Here is a 24,341-nt window from a genome sequence, read left to right on the forward strand (position 1 = left end):
CCTCTCACATCTCTGCCTCCCAAAGGCTTGCACAGCTGTTTATTACAGCAGCACTAGCTACATGCTTTGCAGACAAATGGGGCTTCTGGGAGGCATCTCTCTTGGGGGAGGGGGAGCAGCTCAGGGACCAGGGGCAGCAGAACCAGCTGCCCAGAGGATTCCCAAGGAGAGGGGAGAGGAGAGGAGGCTGAGGGAAGACTCCCAAGGGAGGGTGTTTGAAAAGGGTGAGAGGCTGCCAGCTCTGCAGGCAAAGGGTGACATAACTGGGCTCCTGAGCCCCACAGGGGTGCTGCAGAAAGAAGGTAGTTGGTCAAGGGAGCCATGGACTCAAAAAGGTTGAAAACCTCTGCCTTAAATTACTTCCTTTCATACTGAATCCCCCACCCCCTTGTCAGCATTAACTCAGTATGTTCTGTGCTGGGAGCCTTCCCTGTTACAGGTGAGGTTGGCACCTTCTGAGTGTGGTGCTTTTTTGTTGTGGCATCCCATCTATGTCATGCTCACCCCCATGAGGTCCATGGGAAGATTGTCTTCATAACATAGGTTAAGGCGTTTTTATGGCACTGGGTCTTTGGGGAGTGCGTGTGTATGTTAGCATTCAGGGCTGCTCCACATGACCTTTTTTGATTGCAGATGACCTGTTTATTCAGCACTCATCCTTATTTGATTGCAAAAGCATTTGTGGTGGTTAGAGTAGATCTGGTCTTTACTAAACATTAATTCTGATTTTTTTACAGGTTGGTTATACGACAGTAGGCATTCATCCTGATCTGCTTGTGGGGGTGTTCCCGTTAATCCCTGGGTCATCCAATACTTTAAAATGCATTTCCCCTTCACTTCCCAAATGGGAAAAAGTCCAGGTTTTCAAAAGAAGCAAATTTGTTGCACTAGGGCAGAAGAGAACTTTAATCTGCTTGAATTGCACCAACCTAAAGTATTGGTATGGGCTTGAATCCCTCCCACAAAATTTTGAGCCTGGAGGCACCCTTAGATTTGTATTTTATTATTTTAGTGGTTTATATAGGATTGCTTGAGAACAAGGGTGGGGAAGCCACGCTCCGAGCACAAGGCTCCCAAAAACTGCTCTTTGTAAGGTTTCCTTTGTAAGAGCCCTGCTAGTTCAGGCCAAAGTCCAATCTGGTCCAGCGTCCCGTATTCACACTGGGCAGCCAGATGCCTGTGGAAAGCCTGCAAGCAAGACCTGAGTGCAGCAGCACTCTCCCCACTTGTGATTCCCAGCATTCAGAGGCATACTGCCTCTGTCCATGGAGGTAGAACACAGCCATCAATAGCCTTATCTTCCTTTAGGGTTGCATCACATTTTACAAACTTCCTACGGACAAGAATCCTGTGTATACACCACCATGTGTGACAATCCTGCACCACATGCATCTTAAGGGGATCAAACATTCAGCTAGGTATCACAAGGTTCCTGCTCCTCCCTATAGCAACTGCACCTTGCTTCTATAGCATAGCTCTTCCTAGTTCTACCACAAGAGGGCAGCACATGACACTACATTGCCCATCTTTGATGTGAGGGATGCCTTTTTTTATATAGCCTAATTAAGAACCGCAAAGCAGTGTGCGTACAGCTCTCAAGCGATGTACATGCATGTGTGACCCAGCTCTGAGAAACACACAATTGCACTGGAGTTCTTCTGGATGGCACTGGGCATGTAGTGCAAAGTCAAAGGCTGTCATAATCTCTGCATGTTCCTGAGCAGTCTGCCCCCTCATAGGCCAGAGAACCTGAGTGCACAGACCGCTGTCCCTGCACCCAGCAAACTCCCTGGCTCCCAGTCCATTCCCGAAGCCAGATCCTGCAGCGTGGGGTCAAGGGAGCCCTATCTAATGCCTCGTCTCAAATAAGACGCACCACATGTGGCAAACTCACAGCCTTTATTGATTAGCATCCAGAATGATGGAGATCCTGAAAGGGAAAGGTACATAGATGACATTGCCAAGCAGACACCCAACAAGGTTCCAGTGCCTTGGACTGCAGCTTGGCAGATAGCAGGGTGGCAGATACAGGGTCTCCATGCCAGAAACACCTTCACCTGTTGCACAACTGTCTGTCAAAGAGCTTGCAAGGGCTTGGAACAGTGCAGGAGCCTGCCTGGGGGAAGCAAGTTAAGAACTCCATTATCCCAGTCATGGGGTATTTCTCCCTCGTGGCCTGCATAGAATGGAGTATGAGATGGATCCTGCATCTGAGAGAGACAGACAGAGAGCATCAAGCAATAGTCAGCACCTGGAGCTCATAGTCCCTGGTCCTGGATGCACAGTATGTGCTTGTGAGGGAGCGAGACAGAGGGTGCCCTCTAGCCCCCTGTGCTCAGGCTCCCTGCCCTGCTCAATATGGGGGATGAAACGACTGCAATAGCTGCATGTATCTATCCCTTGTGTGGGTGGCAGAGGAACTTTGTGACCTGTGATCCTGCAAGTCAATGGTGCTCATCAGTCAAGAGTGGCAATGGTTGGCTTCTGCCAACAAAGAGCTTACCTGTTTGTGGGGTTGAATGCCTCCTGTGAGTGGGAGACATTGATCCCCACTGTTGAAGGGAAAGAGTGTTAAAGCAATATACTGTAGTTCAGACAAGACCAAGAATTCACATATAGCAGGGGTTGGGATTAGGGCTTATGAAGCCTTCCAACCTGGCTTGTGGCCTCTCATCCATTTGCCTCCTCCTATTTTGCCCTTCTGTGGTTTCATCTGGCCCATAGCAATCTAAGCATCATGAGGAGAGAGAGAGAGAATGTTTGTCCACACTGGAGTTTACTGTGTGTTTGCAGCTGCTTGCCTTCCCATTTAATTTGCACAGTCTGCATGATAATACCCTCAACAACACAAATCTCTGCGCATCCCCCGTGTAAATTCAGGGTTACCTGATAACAGGGATAACACAATAATCTGGAGTAAAATGGGCTCCAAACTGCTCCACACAATTTACAATTGTTTTCCTTTCTTTTAGGGCCATGCTTGTAACTATTTCTAATGTGCTTCGGAATGGATTTTTCCCCTTTGGATCCCCCATGTTTGCACAAAACCAGAAAAGTGCAAAAGAGAATTTACAATTGTCTGATGTTGGTGCTTTTGTGCACTTCTTGATGGGGGCAGGGATTTTCAAAAACAAAATGCATGTGCAGCTATCTGTGCACATGCTCTGTCGGTACTTAAGCAGCATAACTGAATCAACAACTTAGAAGGCAGGGAGAAGCACAAAAGGGAGCACCTATTGGTATGAATGAGAAAGACAGAAGTTGCTCCTCATATACAAATTCAGGTATGTGCTTGAGTGGACTACTCCAGTCAAATTCAAATGGGGGAAAAGTGGACCAAACAATGCTCAAATGTCGAAATTAAAATAAAAAAATTAAAAGCAGCACCGTATAGACCAACTAAATTTGTTCTGGTATAAGCTTTTGTGTGCATGCACAAAATGGGTATGGTTTGAGCCAATCACCCATCTCCTACTACCCTTTTGAGAAATACCCCACTCCACCCTCCCTCTATATATAAGGGTCTGGTGACTTATGTTTCAGTGTATCTGAAGAAGTGTGCATGCACACAAAAGCTTATACCAGAACAATCTTAGTTGGTCTATAAGGCGCTACTTTTTATTTATTTATTTTTTTCAACTGCGTCAGACCAACACGGCTACTTACCTGAATCTAGAATGCTCAAATGTGGACAAGAGGAGAGAGAGAGAGAGAGAGAGAGAGAGAGAGAGAGAGAGAGAAAGAGAAAGAGAAAGAGAGGCAGGCTGGCAAGCTAACTGATTGCAAGCTTGGATGGTCAACCACAGAGTGTGAGAACCAGAATACAGGAAGCTTTCCTGTCTGACTGTTTGATAGTTTCTGTCTTTCCCTCTGGAGAAAACAAAGTAGGGGAATAATGAAGAAACCAATGGGTGAAAGGTGCAGAGAGGGGAATGAATGACTGAAATGTGGGTTGGGGAAGGCCAGCCAAAACAAAAAAGGAAATAATGATGGATAATGGGTTTGGCTAGGAGTGTGAACCAAGAAAGTGCAGAGGTGAGCAACAGAAAAAAACCTGATCCTAGGTCAATCAGTCTCTCTCTCTCTCTCTCTCTCTCTCTCTCTCTCTCTCTCTCTCTCTGTGTGTGTGTGTGTGTGCACGTGCGCACAAATGAATGAATGGGCAAGTATATGGATTGGCTGTGTGTATGGGTGGATAGTTGGGTGTGGTGTTTGGTTAGATAGTGCATGTTTGTGAGGGATAATAGAAGAGAGAATATATGGATGGTGAATGAATGGAGTGCATACCCACAGAAGTGGGTAGGTGGGATTTTTGTGTGAGATAAATGAATGGATTGTGAAGGGGAGAAACAGGGACCTACAGAGAGAAAAAGAGACGTCAGAAAGAGAGAGAAAAGTGCTGTTACCAACTATTTTTTTTGGTCACCCACTAAATTTTGGCCTGTCTACTACCAATAGGTGGGCCACCAACCATTTTCCCTTAAGGCAATGTGGCCCTTGACTGAAAAAGGGTGTGAAGGGGAATACACAGGAGACAGATGCAGCAGATGTACTGTACTTCAAGCATGCTTTCCTTCTTTCCTTGCTTACCTGTGTGGGGTGCTTTGTCCTGACATCTCCAGGTGTAGGAATGGAGGTAGCTGTTGGGTGTCTATGCCTGGAGTCTCAATGTGAGATGCTTGTATGAGTTTATACTGGTGGCGGTAGGCTGTGAGTGAGCGCCGAGTCCAACCATATTCTGTGCTCTGCCATGGCAATGTGTGTGGAGCATTTGTTGATGGGAGAGCAGTTATTTTACATGTCTTCCCCTTTCACTGAAATCAGTGGGGAGGAAATTTCCTGCACCAGGTCTGGAGGTGGTGTAAAGTTGTGTCATCAATGGAGGCATGGCCACAGGAGTATAGAATATGGCATAAATGTGTGGTCACCTCCATCTACCTCACAACTCCACCTTGTTTTGGCCACTTTCCTGACATGCGTTCGCTACCACAGCAGATGCACCAGCATAGCATCCGGAGTGTTTGCCAGGGTAGTGATGCACCTGGTGTTTGGCCAGAGTAGCAGCATTTCCTCCAGATTCTCTGTCCCCATCAGCTGGTGTAACTTGAATTGGATTGCTCTGTTATTTGTCTTTCCCCCCCAAGCTAAAAAGCCCTTCTTCCAACTACAGTCAAAGGAAACTACCAGTATGGAAAGACAAAGAAATCTAATACTAGAACCGTTTTCTAACTCCCAACCATTGCCAGGGGTCTGGCAACAAAACCGACCAAAGAAACAATAGGTTCAAACAAACAAACACACGTTGGCCTACATATTAAAAATCATCGTACAGATACATTTGCTTTCTGTTTAAAGTGGACATGGAGCACAAAGAGAGGCACTTATGAATTAAGCTTGATACATTTATGAAAGCAAAAGTCCAGAAGTTAATGTTCCATGTGTGCGATGGGACCCTCTTTGACTCCTTGCCTCAGGGGCCCCCTCATATGGCTGCATCCCAGGGATCAACTGTGCCTGTGATTTAATGAACCCAGCAGACAGTTCCACGCCTGCTGTGTTCTCTGCAGTCCAGCTCATTAATATTTCCCAGCAAACAGGAACTAGCTGATGGGAAGTGGGTGGAGACTAGAAGAGTGGGGGTGCTAGAAATAAGGAGACCCACTGGGAAGAAGTGGGGTGGACAGTGAGGGCCACAGGCAATACAGAAAGAAACACTTTCAAGGTATAAAGAACATCAGCGGGAGCACACTGGTATCCTGCACTTCTCCAAGCAGCTTGGACTGGTGCACAGAACATTGAATTCGCACCATCTTATCTTCACAGCAAGCTAGTGAAGCAGGTTAGGCTGAAAAAACAGGGACTTTGCCCAAGGTCTCCCAGTAAGCTTCATGGGTGATCACAAGTTTGAACCCAATATCTGTCTCTTCCATTTACAAATCTTTCAACTAAGATTATTCCACACTAGCTTCGGAGTCCTACTACACACAAGGGTGTCTAGAGAAGGAGAAAAATAGCTGCTATGGTAGCTTAATAACATGTGAAATGGTTCCTTCCAAAAACTTGCCAAGTAGTCTTACTTTTCTCTGCAGAGTTCTTAAAATGATGACAAAGTCACTAAAAGACCATTTGTAGCAATCCAGAGTGGATTTTTCTTTGACCTTTCAGGCCGAAACAGGGGTGTAATAGAGAGGCCAAGTGCAATAATTGTAGCTATCATTTGGTCACCTGGATGCATAAAGTATATCATTATGGAACAGTTGATAATAGATCATTGCCTCTTACGTTAGGGAAGTATATATAAATGAAAAACAAGCAGGAAGGTAACAGGCTTTTTCTTTGTTGAAAATCAATACATGAACTCACCTTAATATGTTTGAAATATAGCAGCTTATTGACCACAAATTTCAATAATGGACCTGACGCACAGCTAGCAATGTTCAAAACAGATTTAAATTTGGATTGCTAGTCACGCCACTGCTTTTATCCCCTATGCAAACACATCTGTCTGAACGTTGTATAACCCTGGAAACCTTGTTTCATTATCCCCCACCCCGAATAAATCAATAAGGATACAGTGAAGAGTTCAAGAGAGGGGTTTTTTATTTTTATTATTTTTGAACAGGGCAAACGTAAGAACCTGCTCAGCTCATGGTGATGCAAAGCAGCGGAAGCCCCAAAATCTAGGAAATTAAAATATTGGGTAACCCTGGATGAAAACAGAATGGCTGGTGCTGGGAGGGTTCGGACACAAAGCTGGGAGACCCTTCTCATAGATAACGTCTGTGTTTCATGGGAGTGTATGTCCCCCTGTTCAGCAGAGCTAACAGCAGCTTCGGCGGTGAGGTTTAAGATGTGGGAAATGTTTTGAGGAGAAAGGGATAATATTTTGCCCTGTGCTGCTTCCCCAGACAAATTTGGAACCCCAACAGCAGTTTAATAAACAACAAATGGTGATCCAATCACGGATTTCCTGCATCTCATGCACTTTGGGCCTGAAACTCAAATAGCCTAGCTGCACTTATTCACACTCCACTAACTTCTTGCTTAGATTACTGTGATGCATTCTACCTGAGGCTGTCTTACAAAAGAGACTAAAAACTTGAGGTGTTCCACAACAGGGAAGCAAGATTGTTAACAGGGACTGGCCAATATGTTCCTACTACACCAGCACTTTGCCATCTGCACTGGCTGCCAGGCTGTTTCTGGGTCAACTTGAAAGTGCCAGTATTAACATTTAATGACCTCAATGGCTTGGAGCCAGGTTACCTGAAGGATCACCTCCTCTCAGGTATACCTGCCTGGATCCTAAGAGCATCTTCAGAGGCTCTTCTTCAGGTACTCTCCCAAATAAAGTGAGATGGATGACCACTAGGGAGAGGGCCTTTTTCTGAATCAACACCAGGATGGCACTTTGGTTGCACAATGCCTTCCCCAGAGAGGCTTGCCTGGCACTTACATTGCAGTTTTTTGGCGGCAGTGGAGACCTTTTCTTACTTCCGCACTTTTTTATTTTTAAAACCCTGTTTTTATATCTTGGCTAGTGCTGTTTCTGTGCTGTTGGTTTTATTCTGATGTAGATTTAATTTGGTTTTTTTTAATTTCATTTATTTATTACATTTATATCCTACCTTCCCTCCAAGGTGTCGCCACCATTTTATCCTCAAAACAACCCTGTGAGCTGGGTTAAGAGGTGGTGACTGGCCCAAGGTCACCCAGTAACCTTTGTGGCTGAATGGGGGCTTAAACCCTGGTCCCTAGGCCCTACACTCCAATATTCTAACCACTTTACCACACTGGCTCTTTTGAATGTTGTGTTTTTATATTTTAAAAATTGTACAACAGTCAGATAACTTACTGTTAATGGATGGTATAAAAATGTTGCAAATAAACCAGTAAGTAGTTCCAATTCCAGAGTCATCTGTGTAGAGTAGGACAAGAACTTAAGACTGGATTTAAGTCTCGGCCTCACTGTTCTGGAAGTGGAGGCTGAATTCATTTAGAACACACACATATACACAGTGGGAGGAATTCTGCGAAGCACTATGGCAATCATTCTGTCAGTGAATGCTTTTCAGTTTGCTAGATAGAATGATCCCCTCCTTCCCTCTTGTGCACTGCTCTGGGGGTTCTCCTGACCCCCAAGCCAATTTTGGGATGGGGTACAGGGGAGGAAAGTGGGGGGGGCGGTCCCATTGCACTAGCAGAAGTCCTTGTGTAGGCTAGTGGGACTTGTTAGTTGAATCTTCCTGCCGTGTGTGTGTGGGGGGGGGGGGGGAGAGAGAGAGAGAGAGAGAGAGAGAGAGAGAGAGAACACTTTTGAAAGAGAAAAGGAATATGGTCAGATGTGCCTAATCCAGAATAAAGACCTTGCTTCCTCCAGACTTTATGGGAATATATACTGTGAATTATTATTATACTGAGCAACCCTGATAGCACTCACCATCAGCATCTCACTGGTCAGGGAGTTTACGAGGTCCGAGACGGATGAGCGAGGCTCTGTTTTATGGTCAGGCTCCTCGTGTTGTGTCTGTCCTGGCACAGGAGCTGTGTTTACCGCTTTGCCACCAGAGGGCAACCTGGGAGAGATAGGAGAAGCACATTATGCATACGCTTTGGAGACAACAGAAATACAGGATTCAAGACAAGGAGGAAAAACATAGCTCATGGCAGAACTAGAGAACTGAGGGCTAAACCTCCAGTACTGCTCTGATAACCCATCTCATTTCTGTGATTCCCCCTACAACTTACCCCTGTGGAATCCCAAACCAGCTTTACGTACTTGCTTTTTCAATGTTTATTTCGAGCCTTTGGACTCAGCAACCTTCTCTTCTTCTGTCCCTTCTCTCCTGTCTCCCTGTCCTTTATTGACATTTAAGTTGTTAACCCTGTGAGGAGATGGGTCTGTCCCTTTTCTATGTCACACTCAATGAATAAATAAAACACCCACCATATCACTTCATTCTTGCTCAGGGTCTTTCCTGGTTCTGATTTTAAGATTATCACATACACACACCCCTTCCATTTGGATGGACCATCTCCCCACCACCAAAAGACCCCATATGAAACTACATGTCTTTCTCCTTCTGAGTATTTAGATACCACTTCTGTGCTGTGTCAATACATATGGGATTGAGCTGGAAAGGGCATACTGAAGCTTCATAGTTGTAGGCTGGTCTGTGCTGGTACTTCTTGCAAACTCTCTTCCTGCCTCTCCAGTCCATTAACCTTCTCCAAATACAAACATTCCCTTTCACAAAGAGGCAACCGCCTTTGTTTGCTTTCCTCGACAGGCAATTTCTGAAATGACGTACGGCCAGATGGTTTCTCTGCCAGCCTCAGTGTATGAAGAGTTCCCAAGAAACCTGAGCACTGGGTGTTGACGGGATGTCTCACAAGGGCCCAGGGAAAGAGCAGAATTGGGCTACTCTGCCTGGGTCAGGTTAGGTCTTTAGTTCAAAACTTGGCAACAGTTAATTAACTCCGTAACACCTCATCTTTTGCCAGATAGGTTTGGGGAATGCTGTTTTGGCTAATCATCAATTATGCCTCCCGGTGCCATTTCATATTGGGCATAACGTGGCAGCTGCTTTTCAAGTTGCTTTTATTTAGCACACAGAAGGAAATTGATAAGTGGTAGCACCTTGGAAATCCCCTCCATTGATTGGTTTCCGTTTTGTCCCCACAGCAGCATTGCTACAAATAAGCAATGTGATTAAGGAAGCAACTGTCTTATTGCATACACATACAAATGTGCCTTCTTCCAGGATCCTGTGAGCAAAACATTCCACTCCTAGTCCATGTCTGCATTCAAAACACGCCTGCTTTTATGCCCCTCCCCTCAATTTTCAGGAAGGCTATTGCAAAGCTCTCCAGAAGATCCAAGCATGATATGGGCTGCTTCAGTGGTCTCATCATGTCAACCGAAACTTGCGACACAGTCACAAACAGATCAATGATCTCCCTATGTCGGAGTTTGCCGCACTCACAAGAATGTGGGAGCTCAAATTATCCAGGGCAGGCAAATTGCTACACCTAGGGTAAGGAGGTGGAGCTCTACAGGAACCCAAGAGAAAGACATGAACCAGGAGGAAGAGAGAGGAGCTGACATTAAGCAGAAGGCTGGAAAGGGCACATATAGGAGGAGAGACATAAACTTGCTCCTTGCCCAAGGAAAGGATATTGCAATGGATGCACAAGGAGACAGCTGGCCACAATTACAGACTGCTGGACACACAACGCAGGCATTGAAAGGCCCACACACTGATATATAAAGATACTGAAGAGAGTGTGTACACCACCTGCCTGGATGGGTACAAGGAAAATGCAGATAAACAAGGGACAACTCCATGTTACATGTACTGAGAAATTTGCCCCTTTCTGGATCTAGCCAAAATTGTCTAAGTGAAGAAGATGCTGAGCCCAGAAACACCAACAGAATGTACTTTGCTTAGAATGTGCAATTGAGCATGATGAGTGGTTGGGCGGTGTGTTTGTTACTAGCTTGAACAGCTGGTGGGCTGTGGTGCAAGTATTTGGGCTCAGAAGCCTCCTCTTTCAGTGTAGCTCTGTGCGAATTCCATGACAGAGTAACGCTCGTCATAGTGGGAGGCGGTTCATGTGCATCCTAGTGTGAACTGAGCAGTGTGAACTAGTGTGAACTAGGCAGCGGCATAGCTAGCCGCTTGGGTGCCTGGTGCTGGGGGGCGTGTCCTGCAGCCGGGGGCGGGGCGATCCCTGCCCGTGGGGTCGTGGCGAGCTGCCCATGGGGGTGTGGCAACCGCACATGGGGGTGTGGTGAGCCTCTCTGATGCCTCCCCCTCAGTTGTAGGGCGGCTGAGGAAGAGGCAGTAGGCAGATGCAAGTCCCACACTGCCATTTCAGGCAGTTCAGGACCTGCAGGCACCTAAGCCACCATGTCACTCCTAAAAAATTTCATAAGCCCAATTAAAAAAACCAAACTCATTTTGTCACACACACCCTCAGTGATGACACCTGGGGTGGCCCACATCCCCCGCACCCCCCTTCCTCCACCACTGCCTGTAGGTTGCTTGGAGGTAGAGCAAGTTTGTTCACACCGTAGCCGTGAGAATGTTGGGGTTGAACGTGGGAGAGCCAGACTCAAATTCTCACTCCGTCATAAAGCCCAGGGGTAGTGATAGGTCAAGCTATTGTTGAGGAAAGGATAGGAAATCAGCACACAGTCCCACCCCATGCAGCAATGTAACTAATGAAAAGGCCTGAAGAAAAAAGAATTGCCCATAAGCTTGTTGTTCTAGCCTTCTCTGTGCGTGCGTGCATGTGTGCATGTGTGTGTGTGTGCGCACGCGCACAGCACTGTGGTGACAGACTCCTCTCTCAGTCTATGCACATTCATGTTGAAGATTGAAAAGACATAGAAAGCTGACTTATACCACATCAGACTACTCATCCATCTCTCCCAGCACTGCTTAATCTGACTAGCAGTGGCTCTCTAGGGCCTCAGGCAGAAGACTTCTTCTCATCACCTGCCCCCTGATTCTTTGAACTGGAGCCAGCTGCCAGGGATTGAGCCTGGAAGCTTTCGTATGCAAAGCAAGGGCTCTATCACTGAGCTTAACTGCACATGTGGAGGGCTCTCAGCATGCATTCAGAAATGAACTCTGAAAAATCAAGGTTTCCAAAGATGCAGAGAGGAGCCCTTCATGATAAGAATGACACCTGCCAATAATGGACAGTTTCTGGATTAAGTTTGATCAGCTGGACCTCATTCACACAAGTTTTCTATAGGATGTGGGGGCAGGGGGAGGAGGAAAGCCTAAGAAAAATGCAGACACGCATTGTTCAGAGGCAGACAAATAATATCAAGGAGATGCTGACCAAGATGGAAAACCCAAAGACATTGATTATATACAGATAGCCTCTTGACATATCATAAGATGATATAATAACCACAAAGAGAGAGACGAGCATATGCCAATGGACTTATGTAATGGCTCATTACATGCGCATCTCCAGGCACGCTGACATGCAGACACATCACACACAAGATCCAAACACACTGATACCCATCAATAAATACAGCAATACACATACACATAAACAGATCAACAAGCATCAGGCTCATGCAGAGGGACAGACTCTTGGGTGGGAAATTCTAGATATAAAGATTACACCCTGAGGCAGACTGACACATACAAAGATGCTGGGTGTACACTGACATACAGACTAGCACATGCATGCACAGATAAAGGAGACCAGAATAGCTGGAGACCAAAAAAAGAAAAAAAAAGAAAGAAAAAAAGTTAAAAATAAAGTGAGAGCAAATGTGTGTGTGTGTATGTGTGTGATTGACTGTCAGAAGGTATGACAAATCCAGAGTTATTTTTGCAACCCCAGAGTACTGGATCAGCTGCAAGGCTGTCTGGGAGTTGGTGAGTGCTGCAGAAGTCACAGAATAGAGAGAGAGAGAGAGAGAGAGAGAGAGAGAGAGAGAGAGAGAGAGAGAGAGAAAGAAAGAAGAGGGTGCCTTTCATCCCAGGATCTGCAGGATGCCTCCTGCTGGAACAGAAAGAGGGTGGAGAAAAGTGTAGCAGGAGAGAAACACACAACCATATGCACACACACACACACACACACACACACACACACATCCACACACACACACACCCCACAAAGATTCGTAGAGGAGGAACAGCCACCACACACAGAGAACAAGGCACTGGACTGGAGCTGCCGAGGTTGACAAGGGGGAAAGTTCAGGCAGCAACAAGAGCAGCAAGGCTAGAAGAAGGAAGAGGAGAAAGTGCAAGGAGGATGAGGGTGAGGATATATTACATTGGGGTATGGGATGGCAGAACATCGTGTGATCACCGCTGAGGAGAGGAGAGACTGAGGTAAAAGGGATTTCAATGCAACCAGAACAACCCCTCCCTCCCTCACAGCAAGCCCCCAAAGACTGCATCACAAGCCCCTCTGCAATCATTGTACAATCATCAACATTCCATAGGCCAGGCAGGCAGAAAAGGTGGGTGGGGGGCAGGCGGGTAAATAAAAAGAGGCAAGAGAATGTGGAAGAGAGGCATAGGGAAACAAAGAAGCAGTATGGCGAGTGTGCAGAGGAAGCAAGGGAGAGGTTGACCACAGGTGGAGAGGGAAGAAGCAGAGACAAGATTCCACAAGGAAGGCAGGGAGGGGAACAGGTTGAAAGACAGAGCTTGAGACAGATGTCCAATTCAGACATTACTGAGTCTGTTGGTAGCTGCCAAGATCCCCACTGCTCCATCGCAGGAGGCTTTAGTAATGCATTAGGCTCTGATCATAGATGGGTATGCTGATCACATCACTCTTTCCCACACTGTCAGCCTCCAGAGAGAGGGGGAGCAGTGGTTTGGAAAGGAATGGTGTGACCAGTGGAGCAGCTTGCGATCAGAGCTGAATGCATTACCAAGGAGATGGGGGACCAAACTAATACGTGGGAAGTTGTTTTCCTGAATCTCAGTAAAGTATCAAGGGCCTCACAGGAAAACAAGAAAGGCAGGTGGTAACCATGACTTCTTCTGATTCAGAAAGTTGTGGTTTTTTAAAATATCAGATACAGGAACTGAAGACAGGAAGCTCTGAGAGATGCTGAGTTCCTGAGGCACAGACAAATGAACAGTTCATATCTCCTTACATCTCCATTGATTCTGCTATCCTGCATGAGATCTGCACAACATTTTGGATTAGGTTTAGGTTTCCTTGTCTGACCGGGCTTGTGGCACCAGAATTTCTCCATTAAGTTATTTGTTGAGACACGACACGAGGACACATTCCAGATTAAACTGACAACATACCCTCCAATCGTTCCTATTTTCCGGTAACATTCCTGGAATTACAAAAGCCACCCTGGCTTCTGATTTCATTCCATAATGTCCCAGGGATGAGCTGGTGCTGGCATTTGCAGTGGTGCTGCGCTCTCATGCAAGTCAGAACACAACACCCAAAAATGCCTTTTGGTGCTGCGCTCTCACACGAGCCACCTGACTTGCGTGGCACCAAAAGACGTGTGGTCCCTATTTTCATGAGGGGAATGTTGGAGGGTATGTGACAGCACTAAGTGCAAGATTACGATAATAATAATTTCAGTATGAGCTCCCACAGTGTAACTGTATAGAAGTTAATAGAAGGAAGACAACCTTTGCATGCCTGTATTAAAGCAGGAGTGGGGAGCTGGTAGTCCAGGGGTCAGATGTGAGCTGGGAGCCTCTCCATCTGGCCCATAGCAACCTCCCGCCACTCCTTTGGTGCCAATGGGAGAGTCTCTTAATCTCAATGGTTGCACAGGGAGAGTTTTTTGTGTGGAAGGGTGGCTTGCAGCTGCCTCTACATCCTTTGGACTGCAGTGCCCCTTATAACCCTGCCCCAAATTAAGTTAATTAGGTTTGAAAAGAGCCTTCCATTGGTGCCAGCTAAATGCCCAGAAAATGATATACAGTGATGGCCAAGCTTTCAAAAGAAGTGAGAAGAATCTAAACCCCCTGCTTTGGGCAAACAGGAGAGCCTTCATTTCCTCATATTAACCATGAAAGAAGCTTACAAAAGCACAGCTCTTTCTCCGTGGGATTCCCTCCAGACTAACAATGTGAAATGGAAAAGGCTCTTCAGAGCCAATCCCTGCAAAACATCTCTTACACATACAGAGGCCATGTGCCCCACTCCTTCTTGTCTTGAAATTATGGGAATCATTGTGTGATGGATGCAATAAACACATGTAGGTTTTTTATTACTGAAGCTGGTTACAAGGGAGAATGTTCTCATCAAGCTGGGACTGGGGTGGCCTGATTATGTAGGAGGTAGAGGGTTTTCCCAGATGGGATGTGCACAGAATGGGCATATGCCAGTAGAAGGTACTTCCTCTCCCCCTGGATTGTTATGGCCTAATAGGACTCTTTATTCACCTGCTACTACTTAAAATTGCAGGCTGAAAAAGCAAGGATCAACTATGCAATTGGATGATCAAATAGAAAGTGCTAAAATATGTAGTGAAATATAGCCCCAGCAAGGTAAAAATAGTCAGCAGGTGAGAACGGTGCCAGTTAATTAATGCACTGATCATGTGAAATCTGCTCCTTCGCACCTCCTCTCCTTAAAAGATGGAATTTAACGTACATGTGGAAGTGTTTGAGGCCTCTGCTTCTAGCTAGGCACTTCCTCTCCGGAACCTATTTTGTAAGTCACACAATATGACCCTGTTAGATTCCATTAGTCAAGTGAGGGAGTGTATGGGAAGGGGAAAACAAGGAAGGAGAGACTATTCTTGCTTCATAGGGAGCAACCTGCAGATCCTGAGGGTAGCTCTGAATTAGGAGTGTCAGTGTGCCTACTGCATCTTCAGGAGAAGGATGTGCTGCACCCAGGTGGTTTGGGATAGGCCGTATTATGATCAGGGTCCCCAATGTATTAGTCTTCCTAATGCTAAATTCCAGACCTGCCAAAAGGGCCCAGTCACAATATTGGTCACCATGGAGTCAGGGCAAATATCTTATGTACCTGACAGCAGCAGTGATATATTCTACACATGGTTTCTGTTTGCAATCCTGAAATTAATTAACATGACTAAGCTAGGTCCATTAATTGCGATGGGTCCACTTGAAAACTTAGTTGACTACCACCCTTAATTTATTATTATTGTCTTTTTACCACCAGGAAGGCAGAGAGGCGCTTGTGGAATCATCTGCTTCGGGTGCCACACAGCCTTGGGTATTATACACTTTAGCTCGGTGGGGGTGGGTTGGATACTATTTGCCTCAGAGAGCAAAATGTATTGGCTCAACCCTGCACACTCCTCACACACTTACTATTGGACTGGACAGGGAAGATAGAAGGAACTGGATGGAGCTGAAGAGATGTAAAATGGGGAGGGTTTATATGAGGATACATTCCCACCAGAGTACGCGCTTGTGAAAGGAATTGCCATTTTTCCCCAAAGGGAGCTGACCATCAGGGAGGAAATGAGGTTCCAAGCAGGAGGGAAGAGTATCGCTAGACTGGCTTAGATGTTGCACCAGGCCCAACGCTGGAGCTTCCTTGATTTCCTGCACCAGCCTTCCAACTCTCATGAAGGACAGCCCCTCGTGAGGCTTTCTTTCCTCTTGCCGAAAGCCCCTGTCTCCTACTCATACCTCTTGTCCCCCTGAGAGTTCTGGTTCTGTTGGTTTCCAGTGGTTTGAAGATCAGGTATATTGGCAAAGTCGTCCTGTTCTGAAAGCCCCAAAACAAGGGACAACACCACCATGCGGCCTTCCCTGTTCAGAGGGGATCCAGCCAGGGGAGCGATGAGGCCCCAGGTTCAGTGAGCAGTAGGCAGGTTGAAAAACGACAGACAGACAGAAAAGAGAAAAAGAAGAACAGAGCATAAGAAATGAAACTGGCAAGAAAACAGCATCGTAGCACTACAATGAAAAGAGATTTTTAATATCTATCTGCTGTACAAAGCATTAAATCCTCGGGCTTTCTGGGTACAATTCAGAGGCGAGAGGGAGCACAGAAAGCAGATGAATCACCATGATACTGTGTAGGAAGGGCTGCACAAGACTGTGCCCTTGGAGTGTCTAAATGTGCAAATATCCTGGAGACAAAGCAAGGTTGCCATTATGGCCTCTTTCTTTGCATAGAACAGCAATTTCATCTGCCTCCAGAGGCATCGATTTATCCATAAACCACATGAATATGAACTTCAAAACAGACCAACATTATGAAGTTAGTCTTCTCCTGAAACTGTGGGTGTCTAACATGGAAAGACTGTGATGTGGATATCTCACCTAACGTCACCTCACCTCTGCATTAAGTAGTGATTCCATGTACTACACCCAGGTACTCATCCAAAAAGCTGCTGCTGCTATGAGAGGCATGAGGGTGAGCTAAGATGACACTTCAGAAGATGAGGAGTGCCTAAAGTTTGGTGTAGAAGGCAAGACTGCCTGGTGACTTTGTGATATGCACATAATTAACACCGATTGTGACTCATTGCTGGATGGTACTTAAAGATGATACAGGTTAGGAACAAGGAATGGAGGTTAGTGATCTCATAGCTACTATTTGTTCATGATTATCATTCTTTGAAACCAAAGATGGCTGCAGGAAGCGTCATTGTTGTTAGTTTTAAAAAGCAGCACCAAACAAATAGCTGAACTATTTGCTGCTGTGTTGCACAGAATGTTAGCTTGCTGCTAGATTGTTGGTACAGCCATTAGGTGCGGTGGGGTTCTCAGCAACTAACAGCAGGATGGCTTTGCAGCAGGAGACTATCTGACCTTCTGCTGAATGTGGAAGCTGTTGGAATTGTGCAAAAATGAGTTAGTATGGGATTAGAAACATTGAATGATTGCAGGTGATTGATACTGGGCAACAGTAGCTGTAGAAGACAATGCAAAACAATGGCAGGGCTGTTTTTCTTTTTAAAATTTGCCGCTAGATGTATATTGACTGGAGCTTCAATTCTGTAATGTAAGCAGCAAGCTAGAGTGGCTGGAGCATTTATTTAATGCCTGATTTGAAAGTGGATCAGTATTGAACAAGAGGAATCCCTAAGGGAATCAATATACTGTATTTGCTCAAGTCTAATGCGCCATTGAATCTAATGCACGCCTCAATTTTCAGAACCTTGAAACCAAAAAAACTATTTGCTAGTGAATGTAAATGTGCCATTGAATCTAATGCACACCTTAATTTTTGCAACGTAATTTGGCCAAAAAGGGGAGCATTAAATTCGAATAAATATGGTATACAGCAAATTGACAATGACTGTTACAACTTTCAGTTCAGGGATTTCCTGGGAGAATTCCATGTTTCCCCATCCACCCTGTGGTACAGGATGGAGAAACATGCTTAAACCTTGGGACGAATTTAATCTGTGACTGCACTGAGTGATGTCATGGCAGAGTGAAACCCCACCAGCAGGGCACAGGTAGTCACTTTGAAGCATGACCCTTATAAACTTGTGTCAGCTTTGTGCTCATTTCTGCAGAGGGCCTGGGGGATTTTCAGATCTGAACAGGAACAAGCTCCTTCTTCGTCTTTTTTTTTTTTGCCATTGTTTGAAAGCAGCTGCCCTATGTGGCCCCAGGCTGTTGAGGGTGGTGCAAACAAGAAACAGTGCCACGACCCCAGTTCAAGTGCTGTGCCTCTCCCAACAAAGTGTGATGTACCCGCTCTCTGACATGCATGCACCACTACTCATCACGCCTTGTGAAACCTTTCACATCTCTGAATTCAGAATGGGTCAGTGCACTCATAAGACTGGAAAAGGTGCTGGGGAAAAAGCTCTGGGCAGGGAATCAGTGTAATTAGATTTGAAGCTGTTGAGCTGCATGTATGGGGGGAGATCAGATAAGCACGATGTTTGTGGAGTGAGAGCAAGAAATAGCAGGAATTGTGACAGGCCAAACAGCATGCTGAAACCAAATATATCCAGGTAGGAGCATCATTATCTGTTCTTTCCTCTTTTCCCTCAGAGATTGAAGGATGTCTAATAAATAGATCATAATATAGTCCCTTTGATAGTAATCAGACAAGGTGCCTGGCTTCAATATTAAAATACAAAGCCACCTGAAGCTTGCTGCATTCTGGCTCAAATCTTGCTGCTGGCTTACAGTCTGACCTTGAGGAAAGACTAAGCCTATCTGTGCCTCATTTGATTTGCCCAGTCTGTAAACAGGAAGAAGATTATGCGGAAGCTCCAATATTGAGAGAAATAATCCATGACAGCCAAAATGTTGGAAAGCAGAAGAGCTGAAGAACTGAAGTCCTTCAGCTGAGCCTGTATGCTAAAAGTTGGCCACCTTCCTGCTCTCTACTATGGCTGCAATCATAACCCCGCCACCCTGGGAGTAAGCCCCACTGAATTCAGTAGGGCACCTCTGAGTAGACATGGTTGGGCCTTTTGGACCCAACTCTCCTCAAGCTGTTTCTATCCCAGAACATAGCCTGAAATTTCTGGATGGATTGGTTGCAGTCAGCTTGTTACAGCCAGGAAGTCAGGTGAATAAATGGAAATGAAATTGAGTATAAGAATTAGTTTTGCTGCGATAATATTGCCATGGTTTTTCAGAAGGGCTGAGCAGAGCATGCATAAGAGTAATTTTCATGGGGAGATGAAATCTGTTTCCCCTCCTCTGAAAAGAAGAACATTTCATTTTATGCAAGTTCACTTGATCATACAAACACAGCTGGCATGATGCACCCTGGTCTATTATCTTTGCTTTTCACATACTGTGGTCTGAATGATACTAATAGTTGGGAGTATTGAGATTCATAAAACCTGGCTGGACAAGATGACCTTCAGCTTTCACTCAGCATTCCATAGTTGTAGCAGCTTAGATTAGTGACTGCTCCCAGGACTCTGCCATTGTGGATTCATAGCCAAAGGGTCTAAATTACTGCAACAAATGGATATAATATGGGTTGGGACTCAGAATAATCTCATTTAACACTACCCAGGTATTTAAATGGATGCGACTACACACTTTCACATAAACCCTGGAAGCTGTCAGCATCAGACAGTGGCTACACCCTGGGAAAGGCTTCGATTGGCTGGCTAGACTTCAGGGAGTTAGGGACTTCCCCAGAAGATTGAGCGGACAGATCAATAGTGGGTCCAATGATCAAGAAGCCCAGCTTCTGCACATGCTGCAGAGGGAAGTGAGGGGCAGATGGGTCTCATCAACCTGGAAAGATAACCCATCTAGGAATTGGAAGACTCTGCTCCAAACCTCCACTGCCTTGTGGGATATCTTTGGGAGGAGAAAAGATTAAGGAGTAAGCCCTACACAAATCCGGAGTGGAGTCCCTAAGACAGTTGTATGCCTCCTCCCACTAACTCCTGCAGCCCAGCTGGTGCCAAATGTATTGCTCTGCTTTCCTTTGAACTACATCACCAAAGCCAAGAGGGGGGGTCTTGTTGCCTGGGCAGCATAGTCCCCGCCCTCTACACACTGCTCAGGCTTGTACCTTGGGAAGGTTACTTCAGTGCTGCTAACACAGCGGTTTGACTTCACCCCCAGAGGCGCACGCCATTGTCTCTCAAAACAGACAGATGCCAGCAACCACAACTTTAGCAGCCTACTCAGATGTGTGTGTGTGGGGGGGGGGTCATCTTAATTGCAGCTGAGTGCCTTGACTCTTTGCTTGCTCTTTCCAAGACCAAGATGGCAAGCTGGATGCCCAACACCCTTTGCAAACCACCCCATGTCCGTCATAGATCTAGGGTCTAATCTACCTGAACCATCACTCTTCTTGCATTCAGACCCAGCTCTGGGGTGGCCATAAATAGGAGCAGGCTAACTAGCTTTCACACTGGCACTTTGCTGGTAGACTGTGTAGATGGAATTAATGTGCATGTGAATCATACAGATCCCATTTTTGCATGCATACTTTTGTGCACTTTCACAGACACTTGAGCACTTTAAGTTTAAATCTGTCTCAATGTTTCCCCATTCACATTGTGGGCGGTGCTCGAGCCCACTATTTGCACTATATCTGTTGTCCCTTGTCAGCAACTGTGCTGCAGCATTCTACACTATCTGCAGCTTCCAGATCAGGTGAAAGGAATGCCCCACATTGCACTGCAGGCATCCAACCTTGAAGTCACCAATGCCTGAACTACTGCGGCCAAGCTCTCCCGGCCCAGGAACAGCCATGTCAAAACCGTCTCCCTTGTCAAAACAGGTAAAAGGTGCTTCTAGCCTCTGAGGCTCCCTCGGCCTCCAGCGACAAAGCTGAATCCCAAAATACTCCCGAACTGCATGACTGCTCCTTCAAGGAGAGTGCACCCCATCCAAGACAGGCAATTGACAAATTTCTCAGACATGGGAACCACTCACCCACAATGCCTCTACCTTGCCTGGATTCGAGCTCAGCTTATTTCCCCTCATCCATCCCATCACTGCATCCAGGCACTGGTCCAGAGCCCACACAGATTCTCCTGATTCAGATATTATGGAGAAACAAAACCGAATGTCATCAGCATACTGATGGCAATTTGCTCCCAAACTCACAATTACTTAATAATCCAGTTCCTAGCAAGCACTCTCCGGCCTTGGTGTTTAGCTGTGCAGCAGCAGCAGCAGGACCAACAGCAGATAAGCGCTTTAAGGTGTTGCAAACAGCTGAAGGTCCAACCTTGCTCTTTGGCCTAGATGGTAAATGGCAGGAAGTGCTCTCTACCGTATTCGGAGGGAGGTTCTGCAGATCAGAGGTGCCTGTGCCTTCACTAGGTCAACCAGCCTTTGCCCTGGCAAGGCACTCCTGATAGGGGTCGGTATGACACGTACTTTTGAAAAGAAAATCTGCTTGAGCCAATGTGGTGGGTCAGAAAACTTGCACTTCAATTTTTAAAAAGAGAGGCAATTTTGGCCACTGTGAAACATGCTTGAAATGTTTGCTTTGGTGGAAGGTTTTTGCTGTGCCATTCCACAGACAAAACAACTTTTTTAAGGTCCAGGTGCACAATTAAGGGAATGCCTGCATGTATATCCGGAGCACCATTTCTAGAATATACAGAGGGCAAGGCAGTAGCAACTGAGGGGAAGAGCGAGAGCCTATCAGCACATAACACCTCTGCCTATTTGCTACTGGGCCAAGTTCAAGGTGTTAGTATATCAAGCCCTTAATAGCTTGGGACCAGTTCACTTGTAAGGTCGCCTTATCCCATATGTGCCCATTAGACTGGCACTTTTACAGGTGTTGTTTAACACTCATTCTGAACTTGTAAGAAATTGATCTTTTAGTGTGGCATTTGGAACTCCCTGCCTGTTGACATCAGGCAGGCATCTTCACTGTATTCCTTCAGGTGCCTACTTAAAACATGTTTGTCTAGGCGAGCCTATTCAGATGTATAGAAGTTACCTGCGTTTTAGTTTTATAACTGTGTTTATTTATTTATTTTTTTAATAAATATGTTTGATACCAGTTTTCAACTGTGTTTTTTATTGATTATTTCAACATTCTATTTTATGTTGTTGTACATCACTAGAGGATTTTGTTTTTTTCTATTTTAACAGCAAAATCCTATGCATAGGATTGCAGCCTCCAATATATGTTTGGAGGATGACAATGAGAGAAAGGGCTTTTTCTGTAAGAACCCCCTTAGCTCCTCTTCCCACTTATGGAATGCTCTCTCCAGGGAAGCTCACTTGGTGCTGACGGTCATTCTTCTGGCATCAGACAAAGGTGTTTCTGTTTTCCTGGGCACTTGGACAGCCTTGGGACTGTTTTTTTCATGTTTATTCTTATATTATTCTTGGTTATTTTATGTTGTTGGATGATTTTTCTGGATGAACATTTCCAGTACATTTGTATTGTTTTAATGGATCCTTTGTTGTATATTTATATTTTGCATTTTATTGCTTTGTATTGTAAATTGCTTCACGACTTACCGTATTTTTCGCTCGATAACACGCACCTGACCATAACACGCACATAGTTTTTAGAGGAGGAAAACAAGAAAAAAAAATTCTGAATGAAACAGTGGATGTATCATTTTTGTGCTTCATGCTGTGGCCAGAGACATGTGATTTGACGGTGAGTTTGGGGTAGCCCAACGCAAAAATCCTGAGAATCCATATGGATCTGTGCTTTGTAACCACATTTTTGCACCATTGTGGCCCCAGGCAACAGTGGGTGCGTGATTTTTTTGGTGCAGGCTGTAGCCATGGACATGCTATGTGATCTGATGGTGAATTTGGGGTGACCCAATGCAAAGATCCTGAGGATCCATATGGATCCGTGCTTTGTAACCACGTTTTAAGTGGGGAGGGAAGGAAAAACACAGAAGGGACAAGGAGTACGAGAGGGGTGTGCGGAGAAGCAGCTGGCTAAGAATGCAGGAGAGGGGTTTAACGGGAGGGAGGAAAGGAAGGCAAAAGTTTCCCCCCACCCACCCAAGCCAGCTCTCTCTCTCTCTCTCTCTCTCTCCCACCTGCATGTTTTCCGGCTGCCTGTGAGTCCCTATAATGCTGGACGCAGCAGCAGCAGCACCGGAGCACGGAGAGGAGGAGGTGGTGGCTGTCGGCTGCGCTCCTAGCCGACGGAACCTGAGCCGGGTGGGCTGGAGCCTGCGCGCAGTGTGACTAGGAAGGAATTAGCAGGAAGGAGGCGATCCTTTCCTTTCCTCTCTGCTTGCCAGGAGGGCAGGGGATTTCCCTGCTCTTTGTTGCGTTTGAGCAAACACAGCAACCAAAAACAGAAGAGGGTGGGCAGTAAGACCCTGAGGCAGAATGCAGGAAAGCAGCAACCTCCTCTCTTTAGCCTTCCCTCCTCCGCACGATTTTTGCCTGATTTTTGCCCCTGTACTCGGGCCAGTCGGCTCCAGGGACCACACATTCGCTCAATAACACGCACAGACATTTCCCCTTACTTTTTAGGAGAAAAAATGTGAGTGTTATAGAGAGAAAAATACGGTATTTTTGAAACAATGTACTAATCTAAACTAACTAAACGATACATGCATTTGATTGACACATATAGGATAGCACTGTAACATTGCTCATCTATAGGATTATTGGTGCATGCCTTGGGAATTTCAAACTGATAAATAGGCTATAAACACCTTATTATTATTATTATTATTATTATTATTATTATTAATAATAATAATAATAATATCATCATCATCATCAACAAATTTCCAGGTGGTTTCTACTCTACTGTTGAATAATGGTTGAAAGCAGCCTAGAGAAAGAAAAAGTTTTGGCTAAAGATGAGACTTCCCATTTGGCTCTGGGACCACTGTCAACTCCAGTAGAAATGACCTTTACAGGGCAGTATGAGATGCAGACCAACCTCTCTGCTTTGAACCTTCATTTGTGAAGGGTGAAAGGAAAATGGCAAAGTGTGCTAGCTCCTCATCGCATCCGCATTGAGGTTAAATGGTTTTGCAGTCATGCAAGTTAACAGGTTGCTTCCTTTCCCATTTATTTTTCTGTTACAGAACCACTCTATTCCACCCCCCTGCTCAGTTAAAGGCGGTTCTTTCTAATGATTTCCAAAGGGGTAGAAATGTTAAGTCTGTTGTGGCACAAACAGCAGAGACTTGTGACCCTGTAACGCATAAGCTTTTGTGGACTAGAGTCCACTTCAGGAGGTGCTTCAATGAGTTTCACATTCAGAAATACCACATGGTACCAAACACAGTACCAAATGGTACAGTCCTCCTGAAGGGAGGATCATGCTTCAGCGCTTCCCCTTTGCAACCCCCCCAAAACCCACCAGAAACATCAAAGGGTAAAGGCAAAGCACCAATCCTTCCCCCTTAAGTACACTATATTTAAATGGTGTAAGCTTTTGAACATGATGCCCTTGCTTACGCCCAAAGTTCCGAATCTAAA

The 24,341-nt window shown here is 45.6% G+C and overlaps 1 protein-coding gene across 5 annotated transcripts in view; it reads right to left on the minus strand.

Annotated features, from left to right (window-relative positions):
• SYT7 (synaptotagmin 7) overlaps window positions 1-24,341 on the minus strand; it is a 228,640-nt gene that overhangs the window by 34,409 nt on the left and 169,890 nt on the right. For 3 of the 5 annotated variants that reach the window (XM_083580690.1, XM_083580692.1, XM_083580691.1), the window contains 2 exons: window positions 16,140-16,262; window positions 8,441-8,576 (listed from right to left, as the gene is read on the minus strand). In XM_083580690.1, the coding sequence (XP_083436816.1) occupies window positions 8,441-8,576; window positions 16,140-16,262 (259 nt within the window). The remainder of the gene's footprint in view (window positions 1-8,440; window positions 8,577-16,139; window positions 16,263-24,341) is intronic. The other 2 variants (XM_083580694.1, XM_083580693.1) reach the window with 1 other exon arrangement.

Source organism: Podarcis filfolensis, assembly GCF_964270895.1.
Source record: "Podarcis filfolensis genome assembly, chromosome: 1".
Lineage (NCBI taxonomy): Eukaryota > Metazoa > Chordata > Lepidosauria > Squamata > Lacertidae > Podarcis > Podarcis filfolensis.